Source organism: Eleutherodactylus coqui, chromosome 10, assembly GCF_035609145.1.
Source record: "Eleutherodactylus coqui strain aEleCoq1 chromosome 10, aEleCoq1.hap1, whole genome shotgun sequence".
Taxonomy (NCBI): Eukaryota; Metazoa; Chordata; class Amphibia; order Anura; family Eleutherodactylidae; genus Eleutherodactylus; species Eleutherodactylus coqui.
In genome coordinates, this window is record NC_089846.1 from 112,932,384 (window position 1) to 112,945,075 (window position 12,692).

Sequence of the window (12,692 nt, forward strand, 5' to 3'; positions counted from 1 at the left end):
TATGGAAGTGCGCCTCAGCCTGACTGCGGGTCTCCTGCCCCGAACAACGAGCATCACAGCATAAAATTTTGTGATTTGTTGAAAAAAAAAAATGATGTAACAATGGTCAATGGAAACCCAAATCATCAACCAATTGATGGCTGGATTACAAATCAGCCAGAAAATCGATTTGCATGAATTTCATCACTGCAATTCATAACATGATTCAGCTGTGTGTATGCCCCCCAAGTACTTGTATGCACGCCTGACAATGTCTGGGCATGCTCCTGATGAGATGTGATCTCCTTCCTGACCTGAAGAAGGGCTTTAGTGAGCCCTCGGACAGTTTCTGGTGCTATCTAACGGTGTCAGATGCACGATACAGAATGGTTCTCAATTGGATTCAGTTCTGGGGAACATGAGGGACAGTCAATGGCATCAATGCCTTCATTACCCAGGAACTCCTTATACACTCTGACCACATGAAGATGGACAATGTCCTGCACCAGGAAGAATCCAGGGCCCACTGTACCAGTATAAGGTCTGTCAGTGGCTCTAAGGATTTTCAAGCATCTGAAAGCAGCCAGAGCACTGCTGGCTATTAAGCGGAGGTTTGTCCGACCTCCAAGGATATACCTTCCCAGATCATTACTGACCCACCGGCAAACTGGCCATACTGGATGATGTTGCAGGCACCAATATGTTCAGTCTGTCAAGTCTTTCACATGTGCTCACAAAGAGAGTGAGAAAGCAGTGGATGACTTGACCGGACAGTTCTTACACTTGTTCTTTATTTCCTCAGTCAGCACTAAGTGAAATTAATAATTCTCCTTCCTTCACCTGATTTACAACTTGGTCATTCTTTAATTACACATCATATTTTACAGCATTATACATAGATTGTCATCGCTTACTTCAGTCCCTGTCCTCAATGGGGCTTCCAATCTAAATTGTGTGGCAAGAAACCCACGCAAGCATGAGGAGAACATACAAATTCCATGCTGATGTTGCCCTTGGTGAAACTCAGGACCCTAGTGTTGTAAAGCATTAGTGCTAACTAGTGATGAGCGAGCATACTCGCTAAGGGCAATTGCTTGATCGAGCATTGCCCTTAGCGAGTACCTGCCCGCTCGGGAGCAAAGATTCGGCTGCCGGTGGCGGGTAGGGAGCTGAGGGGGAGAGCAGGGAGGAACGGAGGGGAGATCTCTCTCTCCCTCTCTCCCCCCCGCTCCCCCCTGCTGACTGCCGCAACTCACCTATCACCCGCGCCGGCACCCGAACCTTCTCTGCTGAGCAAGGAGATACTCGCTAAGGACAATGCTCGATCGAGCAATTGTCCTTAGCGAGTATGCTCGCTTATCTCTAGTGCTAACCACTGAACCATAGTTCTGCCTACATATACAACCACAGACAAAAAAGCAATGTATTCAAATAGTTCCCTAAAGAATGTTCTTTTTATACTTATACAACATTCTAGCTTTATCAGCCTTTTTCCCTAGGTGTTCAAGAAAATGGAGGCAGATTATAATATCTTAAGTGTCACTTCTTGTCGGCAGTGTCGGATTGGGACTGGGGTGACATCAGGACATCAGTCCTGGCCCACATGATCCACATGTCGGTGTATGCCCAGTGTTATTTTGGCGCTGAACACAGACATAATCACTACTTTTCAGGTGTGAGAGTGGATTAGTTGGCTGGGAGGCATGTGACCCAGCCAACCAATCAGTGCCTATCTGTACATATTTATTCTGGCTCCTGCTTATGGGGAACATCGGTTATACTCCTAGTTTTATGGCATTTCTGGTCGTGTTGGTGGCTCCTGCCCTGCTCCATTGTCAGATGGTGTAAAAGATATTCTGAGTTGTTATGACATCTAACTCTTGACTACAATGCTATTGTATTTCAACTAGTTCTTTGTTTCTTTCTATACTGTATCTCTTGTTATTTTTCTGTAGCAAACACTATCCCTGTTTTCCAACTAGGGAAAGTCAGGGTCGACCCAGGTTCCTGACATGGGGTTGCTCTCATCAGGGCGAGTGCCCTTTTAGATAAGGTCTCATCACATTAGTAGTTAGGATCAGATTTCCCATTCTCTCCACTTTTCGTTGCGTTATTCATATCTTGTATTATTATTATTATTATAATATTGTGTATATTTGTCTTTCTAGGGCAACCACCTATGTCCAATCAGGACAAGGTCCAGCTTGGGTAAAACCTGAAGAACTTGAGAACTTAAAGTGTACTGTTTTTTTTGCAAATGTTTTATAATATATAGGACTTAAGAGAAAGTGGCATACGTCCCCTCATCTAGCAGTTAGTAGTATGTTCTATTTATGTTATAGGGGCAAAGTTTTTGTTCAAGACATTTTTTGATAACATTTACATACTCATGGGTCTTTTTAGTCCACATGGATACGGATGAAGAGAATTCTTAAAATTAATTGTAAAGTCTAAAAACAATGTCATGGCTTTCTCATCTCTTTCTGACCCTTTCGTATTTGTTTTCTGCTGACTGCTTGTTTTCCATGAAATCTAAACACTCATGAAGCTCAACAGTTCAACTAAGAAGATCCCCCGTAATTGAAAGCTATTGTTATGCCTGTCCACACATCAAAGCCAGAAAAAATGATGCAACATCTAGTTTCCCAGTCTCATTTACAGATCTAACACATACAGAGCAGCCTGTATTGGTAGTGCTGTGAAGTCGACACAAGTTAGCATGGACAGCGCCATTTCTCGCCAAGAGCTCATTAGGAATCGTGTTCGCGCCTAGTGAAATCTGTACACATGACATCCACGGCTCACTTCAAATGAGCAACTCTCTTTTGTCAGCTAGAAGAATTCAAGCCCGCTCAAAGGACCAGCTGTGAGATGAAGGCATTGGATTTAAAATTACTCACATGCGCCGTAAACTCTTAATGACTCGACCTTGCCTTTCTCTTGCTAAATTTTGTAGAACTCAGCTAGTTTAGAACTTTGTACGTAACTTCAACAGAGAAGTCTTTGTCTGTGTTACCAGCTGGGACAATTAAGCCGAAGGTGCTTTGTTTTCCATAGAATAATTAAAATATTAGGGTCTTTTATGAAAAGATCTTCATATTAAAATTCAGATTTAACCCTTTCCAATCCAATTTGTATCCTGCTTTTCCTAGGGGGCTTACTCTTTTTCTGCTGTTATACAACAGCGCTATATGCTGGCTAAAGCCAGTACTGCATGAGGTGACATGTTGGATAGGCTCCAGCAGCAGAGAGGCTGGCAATATACAGTAAGAGAACCCCGACGGATGTCTTCCAACATCGGAGCTGTAAAGCCTTAAATCATAATGTCTTAAGATGTCAGACAGTGGATTGGAAAGGGTTAATAGAATAGAAGTGAAAAACTTTTCAACCATACATTGCATTAGTATATGATTCACAAGAATTCGCTTAAGAACTTTTAGCAGAAAATGTTGAGTGTTGAGTGCATTTATATTAATATCACAAGTAGAACATTTTCTTGGGGGCAATAATGGAGACAGATTATTTTCCGAGCTGAAGTTGGATTGTCTAAACTTCTTCCCTGTGAAGGCTCAGCCATTGAGTGCTATGCCAAAATGAGGAATTATGAGACTGCGTGTAAAAGGTACACATGAATCCTGAAAGCACTTATGTTCCATGCATAATATAGCCAGCAAAATGATATCAACCATGATTCTTGATGCGTTATCTTCAAGCACGACAATCACAATTATAGAGCATTTCAATCCAGAATGTACAACTTCCCACCTATTAATAAATCAGAAGTAAGAGGAATAGCCAAGGTTTGGTAATTGTGATATTTTTCAACTGACACTTTTGCAAAGACAAACAGGAAGTGCAGCTGTTAGATATGGGGTTACTACTGGGGGCGCCGGGGTCCAGTTAGTGCGGGATGCTCGTGCTGGTGCTGCGGGGGCCCGGGTTGGCAGCTCTGTCCAGGGTTCCCCCACTGTGGTGGTTGGTCGGCATGTCCACCGTGGTGCGAGGGCATGCTTGTCCGTTGGTCGGCTGCGCAGCGGTGGCTTTATGATTCTCTCTGGTCGTCATGTGACTTCGCTCCGGCCTTCTGGGCGGGGAGTTGTGCATTTATACCTTGCTAGCCCAGTCTCTGGTTGCCAGTGTTTGGTTTTGACTTCTCTGCCTACACCTGCAATTATTGACCTGACTTCTGCGTGTTTGACTTCAGCCTTTTCATTTGACTCTGCCTCTGTTTTGCCCTCCTGTACTTCGCACGTGTCTTTCGGTTTGGCCTGCTTGTTTCACGACTACTGTCTGGTCTGCTCATTTGTTGCTTCCAGTCAGCTACACGGTGCTTACCTGCCGGTCTCCCTGTCTCTCCTTCTTTGGGGTCCCTGTCATAGTGCAGCACAGGAACCATTACCCAGTTGTCGCCCTGGGACCAAGCCCCGGGGGGCAAGTAGGCAGGGACACGGGAGAGGGCTGGCGTAGGGATCCCCTGTCCATCTGCCCCTGCCAGTCCTAACAGAAACACTGGACAATATTGCTGCTGGGTACCCGTTTCGACCTGCCTGCTTGACCACAGATATGGAGGCTGTGGCTGCTCTTGCCAATCAAGTGCAAGTCTTGACAGGTATGGTGCAAGACCTGTCTACCCGGCTCCAGCAACAGAAGCAGACCGCTGCCAGTACTTCGGTCACAACTGCTGCAGCCCCGGGGTCGAGGGTCAAACCCAAAATCTCTCTACTTGACGTTTTCTATGGTGACCGTAGGACATTTTTCTCTTTCCGGGAAGCCTGCAGGTTGTATTTCGAATTGCGTCCCCACTCGTCGGGTTCTGAAAACCAGAGGGTGGGCATTGTTATTTCACGTTTGAGGGGTGACCCTCAAAACTGGGCATTCTCGCTACCTCGTGGTCTCGCCAATCGGTAGATGTCTTTTTTACGGCCCTTGGGCAGATTTATGACGAGCCAGATAGGGCGGGGTACGCCGTGAGTAAGCTATTGAGTCTTTGACAGGGAAGACGTCCCGTGGAAGAATTCTGTTCCCAGTTTCATCAGTTTTGTGTGGAATCAAGATGGAATGACCGCACTCTGAAAGATTTGTTTTTAACTGGTTTGTCTGAGCCCGTAAAAGATCTGTTGTTGTCGCACCCGGAACCCGAGATGTTAGAGCCGGCCATGACTATTGCGGTAAAGGCCGACTGTCATCTTAGGGCCCGATGCAAGATGCGGACCGCACTGCCCGTGACCCTGTCCGAGAATCTGTCCATCACCTCAGCTACCAACAAAGTCGAGTCAATGGAAGTGGGCTCTATGTCTCCACGGGAATGCAAGGAATTCCACCTCAGGAACCGATTATGCCTTTATTGCAGAGGTCCAGGTCATTGGGTTGTCAACTGCCTCAAGAAACAGCCGCCGGAAACCTTCCGCTCCTAGGAGCGCAGGTACTTTCAGAATGTTCCAAATTGTTTGTGGCATTCTCTATTTCTTATAATGCTCCTCATCTCAACGTCGGGCCTTCATTGATTCGGGGGCTGCCATGAACTTCATTCATTTTGAATTTTTCAAATCTATGTCTGCATATCTGTTACCGTTGAATCCTCCAATCCGGGTCTTGGGTATTGATTCGGGGTTAATCAGTACGAGGACTCCTGAACTATTTTTTTCTGTTGGGGAGCTACATTCTGAGGTGTGTTCTTTTCTTGTGATGGATAGTCCTTGGGTTACCCTGGCTCCGGCTTCACAATCCCCAGATTGATTAGTCCACCTCTGAACTAGTGAAATGGGAGCAGGGTTGCAGGGAGCATTTGGTCTCAGTCCCGGTGCATTTCACTGAGTGTAAGGTAAGGGGGTTACCTCCGTATATTGAGGATTTTTCTGACGTTTTTTCGAAACAACTTTCTGAGACATTACCTCTGCACCGGGAATGGGATCGCAAGATTGATCTTATTCCCGGGAGCAAGATCCCCAAGGGGGGAATATATAATGTAAGAGTCCCTGAATGCGAGGCAATAAAGGAGTATATTACGGAGAGTCTCGCCAAGGGACAGATACATCCTTCCGAATTACCCGCAGGGGCAGGGTTATTTTTTGTGGACAACCAGGTAGTAGGAGCCCGTTGGTTCTCCAAGCTCGATCTTCGGGGAGCCTATAATCTCATCAGAATGGGGGATGAATGGAAAACGGCGTTTAATACTCCATTAGAGCATTTTGAAAGTCCAGTCGTGCCATTTGGGTTATGCAACGTGCCAGTTATTTTTCAAGGTTTTATGAACACCATTTTCCATGACATCCTGGGCACGTTCATGGTTGTATATTTGGATGACATTCTGATATTCTCTTCTGATTGGGAGAGCCATGTCAAGCATTTACTGACAGTTCTTTCCCGCCTTCGAGCTCATCATTTGTATGCTAAGTTGGAGAAATGCCTTTTCTTGGATATGTCATTTCTCCATCAGCCATCCAAATGGACTCGGACAAGGTCAAGGCCATCACCAAATGGATGCAACCTGCCAACTTAAAGGTTTTTTGGGGGGGTTCGCAGACCTTTATCGAAAATTTATTAAGAACTTTTCGGTGGTGGCCAAGCCCTTGTGACCTGACCAAGAAGGGGGCTAGGGTTGATTCCTGGTCGCAGGAGGCTGTGAAGACCTTTATACTACTCAAGAGGGCTTTTTCCACAGCACCAGTTTTGGCTCAGCCGGATCTAGATCGCTGATTCATCATTGAAGTGGATGCCTCTGAGCATGGTGTTGGGGCAGTCCTCTTGCAGGAATCTCGCGGCCAACCTGGTCTCCAACCCTGTGCGTTCTTTTCCAGGAGGTTTAATCAGCAGAACGCAACTATGATATTGGCAACAGGGAATTATTGGCCATAAAATGGGCATTTGATGAATGGAGAGATTTCTTAGAGGGCGCTCGTCATACTATTACAGTCCTCATGGACCATAAGACTTTGGTTTATCTAGAGTCCGCCAAGCGCTTGAATGCTTGTCAGGCAAGGTGGGCATTGTTTTTTTCGCGCTTCAATTTTGTAGTGACATATGTGCCTGAGTCCAAGAATGTCAAAGCTGATGCTTTGTCATACAGCTTCAGGTTACCCAAGGTAGAGGAGCAGCCGGAGAGTATTCTGGGCCCGGGTGTGGTGGTAGCCACCCTTACGTCCAACACGTCTGCTTTACTCCTGGTAGCTCAACAGTCTGTTCCCAAGGACCTCCCTGAGGGGAGATTATTTGTTCCCCATGCCTTGCGGCTCCTCATATTGAAGGAATTTCATTCGTCAGTCTTAGCTGGTCATCCAGGAATCCAAAGCACCCCTGAGCTGTGTGGCCGTATGTATTGGTGGCCACAAATGTCTCGGAATGTCAGGGAATTTGTCAAGTCCTGTCCTATTTGTGCCAGAGGGAAGTGTACGTAGATGGCATGAAGGGGAGACTATGGACCCATCTGTCGATGGATTTTATTACGAACTTGCCCGAGTCCCAGGGGTGCTCGGTCATCTTGGTGGTCGTCGACTGATTTTCCAAGATGGCGCATTTTACTGCTCTTAAGAAGCTTCCGTCTGCTTCTGAGTTAGCCACCATATTTATCAAGGAGGTTATGCGCCTGCATGGGGTCCCCAAGGATATTGTTTCCAACTGGGGAGTCCAATTTGTTGCCCGGTTTTGGAGGGCTTTTTGTAAGAGTATCAGTATCGGGTTGTCGTTTTCCACTGCCTTCCACCAGGAGTCTAATGGGCAGATGGAACGTATGAACCAGGAACTGGTTCAGTACCTCAGAATGTACATGAGTGATTGTCAGAGTCTCTGGGTCAATTATTTAGCGTTGGCTGAATTTGCTATCAATAACCATACACATTCCGCGTCTAGTGTGTCTCCCTTCTTCTGTAATTTTGGTTTTAATCCCAGTTCGCGGTGTCTTTCCTCTCTTCCTCTAACAAGCCTTCTGCAGACACTTGGGTTCAGGACCTGCGGGAGGTGTGGGAGAAGGTGCGTGGCAACTTGGAGCAGTCCAGGGGTGCAGTGCTAAGCAGAAGTAGAGGTACACGTACTATTTCTGATCCTTTTTCAGTGGGCCAGTTGGTATACTTGTCTTCCAAGAATCTGAAGTTAAAAGTACCTTCTTTGAAGCTGGCTCCCTGATTTGTGGGCCCTTTTCCAATCACCAGAGTGATTAATCCTATGGCATACGAGCCGGCACTGCAGGACACATGGAGAATCTATAGAGTTTTCCACAAGTCGCTCCTTAAGAGGTACGTCCCTCCAGTGGTTTGCAAAATCTCGTCCACATGGCTGGCTAATCCCGGTATTAAGAGCCACGGGTGGATTTACCGCACAGAAATTCTGCATGGAATTTCCGCTGCAAATCTGTCGCGTGTGAACCCAGCCTATAACTCACTGAGTGTGACATTGGGGAGTGAAATATCCTGTCGAAATTTGCAAAAGCTTAGGTTCGGTACGAATCAGAACATAAGGCAGTTCATCTCAGCCAAACCCACTAAAATTTCTTTGGAGAAGGAGAACAAGGAGAATGAGTAAATGGAAGGAGGAAGGAATAAGAAGCATGGTGGCTCAGTGGTTAGCACTGTTGCCCTGCAGAACTGTGGTCCTAGGTTCACGTCTGACCAAGGACAACATCTGCATAGGGTTTATGGGACCTCTCTGTCCTTCTGTTTCTTCTCCCTCTCCTTTCCCTGCAACGGAAGAAGACAGAAGAAGCACAGTGGCTTGCAGTGTTGCCTTGCAGTGCTGGGGTCCTATGTTCAAATTTGCCAAGCAGATGTTGTCCATCAGATTTGAACCTAGGACCCCAGCCACATTGGAGGAGGAGGACTTTTATGTTGCAGTGTTATACATTAGTTTTAGGAGTATTGGTGACGTTCCGGTTCAGTTCAAAGTAATTCAGACCGAATATAAATTCAGCCAACCGGCCAAACCAAACTTTTCAAAACTTCGCTCAACATTAATCGGGGTTGACTGGCATTATAAAGACTTTGTATATTGTGAAAATAAACGCTTCCCCAGAACAGCTCCAGTCAATTTTTTTCTTTAGAATAAACTTTTTTTTTAAATGTTTCTTGTTAAAACTCTTATTCTATATTTTCTAACTTTACCCAGACATAAAACCACGGCAAGGAAAGACAATCAAACAATCACATATTTTTATAGAGGCAGCTTTTGCAAACTCTATCGATATCCCTGCAGATGAGGGACCACCTATATAAACTTATATAAATATAAACTGTAGAAAAGCTTTACAAACTCTAAAACCTTTTAAAATCTGGTGGTTTATTAACTTCAGTACACTGTATGCCTCCAACCACTGCATTCACAGGGGCATCAAGAGAGACATTCGAAACTGCCTGATCCTAGCGAGGCTAAACGATTAAATCCAAGTAGCTTTGGCCCAGATATGTGATTTATAGGGAAAACCCCTTAATTCATTAGATTGTCCTGCAACAGAAAACCGGTACAATGGAAGCTCAATAAAGCGTTGAAGACAAGAATTGAAACCTTTGCATAATCAAGGTTATGTACAAAGCAATTTCCAAATTTAGTGGCAAAATCAGGCATAGCTGTGCCAGTGCCAATATAATGTGCCACCCTCCAATTAAATGTCACACTTGACGAACTGTCCAGTTGTGCATGCTGGTCTATTCAGGCAGACAAATGCATATATGCATGAATTCTGTATTTTCTACATTATGGGCCTTCCGTTCTTCTATTAAATTATGCTTATTCCATTAATTTTAACTTTCCAAATAAACATTTTTTTCTCATAAAGAAGAAACCTGTGTTTTTTTCACAGTTGATGCCAACCCTCTAAGGCATAAGAGGAAGCATTTAACTGCTCACAGACTCCTACACACTTGGATCTGCCAGTTACTTTTCTTCAACACACCATACTTAATAGTCCCTACATTCTGGGTTTGGCGACAATGTTGACTTAAGCAGAATCAGCTTGCAGTCCGGCTACAAATCCAATGTCTTTAGGCAGCCTCTGGTTTTCTCTTCCCGTTCAATGTTTTTGCTCTCAACAATGACCCTTTTCAGTCTTGTCCAGGTACAGAACCTTCACCAAGTCTTCCAGTTCTGTCCGGCAAATTCGAGTTTCACACATGTGGCTGATCTGAGCTTCGCCCTCGCTGAAGATTTTCCACTGGCCTGAAAATAAACAAGCAAAGTGGGAAAAACTTAACAAGATAGATTTGCAATATGAATTGATACAAAATAAATGTGATGACACAAACATTTCTATATCTTGCTCTTGTCTATATGTGCTATGCAGTACCATGTCAGTATAGAGCCAGGATACACTATCCTACCAAAACAAGATTCAAAAGTAGTATATATTTCCATATGTTAATACTTAGTGGGGCCCCTTTGGCTTTAATGACATTGGATAATCTCAGTGGAATCATTTCTAACAACATCGGATATACGTCAACTGATATTCCCCTCCATTCATCCTGCAAATGTCTGGTGAGTGCTCTCAAAGACGATGGACGCTGTTCAAATTTCCCGACCTAACATTCCAGTTCATCCCAAAGATGCTCAATAGGGTTTAAGTCAGTCTCTGTGCAGCTAGTCCAATCGTAGAACATCCATACCCTCAAATCGATGTAACACACTGTTGGATTTGTGACAAGGCGTGTTGTCTTGTTGGAAGTATGGCCGACCATTCCCGGAGGATTACCACATTGTTGGCATGATTGTCTAGAATGTCAAGGTACACCACCGTGTTCATGCCTTTATATTCTTGCTGTTGTTCTTCTATATCCTTTATAGAAACCCAGCCTGATCCATGGATGTTGGCTGCTGCTGTGATGTTCTGCTTACGCCAGTGTTGTGCTGGAGCACAACCGCTGAAGGTACCAATATTCCATATTTATCTCTTTTTCACCATGTTTTGGAAACTCTGCACTATGAGGCACTGTTTTCTAATTTTTCTCTCGATTACATAAAAAACAATGTGTTATTAGCAGATTACACAGCATGCTATGGGATTGTCGCAAATTTACGGGTGCCAAGGGTGAAATCTGAGACAACTCCTTGACAAAATCCACATTACATATTTTTTTGCGGCATTTGAATTTACACTGGATGTATATGTACACTGAATGACTACTTAATTATTAGCTTGTTAGCATGTTGTTGACCTCCATTGGCCTTCAGAAGAGCAACAATTAATTGTGGCATAGATTCCACAAGGCGTTGAAATCATTCTGCAGGATTATTGGCCCCTGCGGACAGGAAACTTCCTGCATTTGCCGTAAATTAGATGGAGGTGACATGCTCCGAATAGCCGACGAGAAAAAGTTCATCAATTCATGCTGCTTTCGTTAAATTCTGGCCCTCCCATCAGCATGGTGCAACTGAAATCTGGATTCATCTGACCAGTTGATGTTTCAATGCCTTAAACCCTTTCCAATCCACTGTCTGACCTCTGAAGACATTATTATTTAAGGCTGTATAGCTCCGATGTTGGAAGACGTCCGTCGGGGTTCTCTTACTGTATATTGCCAGCCTCTCTGCTGTCGGAGCCTATCCTACGTGTCAGCTCATGCAGTACTGGCTTCAGCGAGCAGATAGCGCCATTGTATAATGGCAGAAAAAGAGTAAGCCCCCTAGGAAAACCAGGATACAAATTGGATTGGAAAGGGTTAATTTTGTACTCCTGATGTCTCGTTTTTCTATTTCTCTTCGACAACAATGGCACATGAACGGGTCATCTGCTGTTACAGCCCATCTGTGCTAGAGAATGAGGACTTGTGCATTCGGACACATTAGTTGAAGCACCAGTATTGTGCTCCGTTGCAGTTTGGTTGACTGCGCTCCAACTGGTCTTTACAACGATTCTTGACATCTTCCTCTGACCCCTTTCGTCGACAAGTTGATTGCATTCACAGGATTCCCTTTCGTTGGATGTCTTTTCTCGATCACACAAGTCTTTGTATACTCTCTATACTGCTGTATGAGAAAACCCAACAAGGCTGGCAGTTTTTGAAATACTGGCCCCAGTTAGTGTAGCAACAATTTATAGATACATATCACAAAAATAGGTTTCCTTTTACGTTTGCAATTGTAGTTTGTTTTAAGGTTCCTGCCTTTACAGGGTGCATGGTGGCACAGTACCGTACCAGAGAATCCAAAAGTACCAACCAAAGTTCTAGCACCAAGTATAAAATCTACAGCTTTAGGCCTCAGTCAGATGGGCGCTTTTTTGTGCGATTTGCGGATCGCATAACGGATGTGCATCCGCAAATCGCGTGACTGGGGCCGACGAGTCGCTGAAAAATCTGCACCTAGCAGCGTTTTCAGCAAAACGGGCCCGATGAAAGGAGCTCTGTCCGCTGTTCGCCCATTGAATTCAATGGAGCTGGCAATACAGCCGGCTCCATTGAAAGCAATGGGCTGCTGGCGAGCGCGGGATGAATTTTCGGGAAGGGCTGTGACCAATCAGAGGCAGACCATTCAGCAGGCGGGGATTTTAAATCCCTGGCTGCTGAATACTACACAGAGCAGTTCAGGAGAACTGACGGCCGGCCGCGGCTGAACTCCGGCTGCAGGGAAAAGGTGAATATAATTTTTTTTTCATTTTTACACATTTCAGGATGATTTTCAGGGAAGGGCTTATATTTTTAAGCCCTTCCCAAAAATTCATCCCGCGCTCGCCGGCAGCTCATTGCTTTCAATGGAGCGGCTGTATTGCCGACTCCATTGAATTTAATGGGCGG

At 44.9% G+C, this 12,692-nt stretch overlaps 1 protein-coding gene across 1 annotated transcript in view; it reads right to left on the reverse strand.

The window, feature by feature from the left end:
- Window positions 1-6,648: 6,648 nt before the first annotated feature.
- CHRDL1 (chordin like 1) overlaps window positions 6,649-12,692 on the reverse strand; it is a 101,334-nt gene continuing 95,290 nt past the window's right edge. The window contains exon 10 of the mRNA XM_066581724.1: window positions 6,649-10,119. Within this exon, the coding sequence (XP_066437821.1) occupies window positions 9,989-10,119 (131 nt within the window). The 3' untranslated portion in view covers window positions 6,649-9,988. The remainder of the gene's footprint in view (window positions 10,120-12,692) is intronic.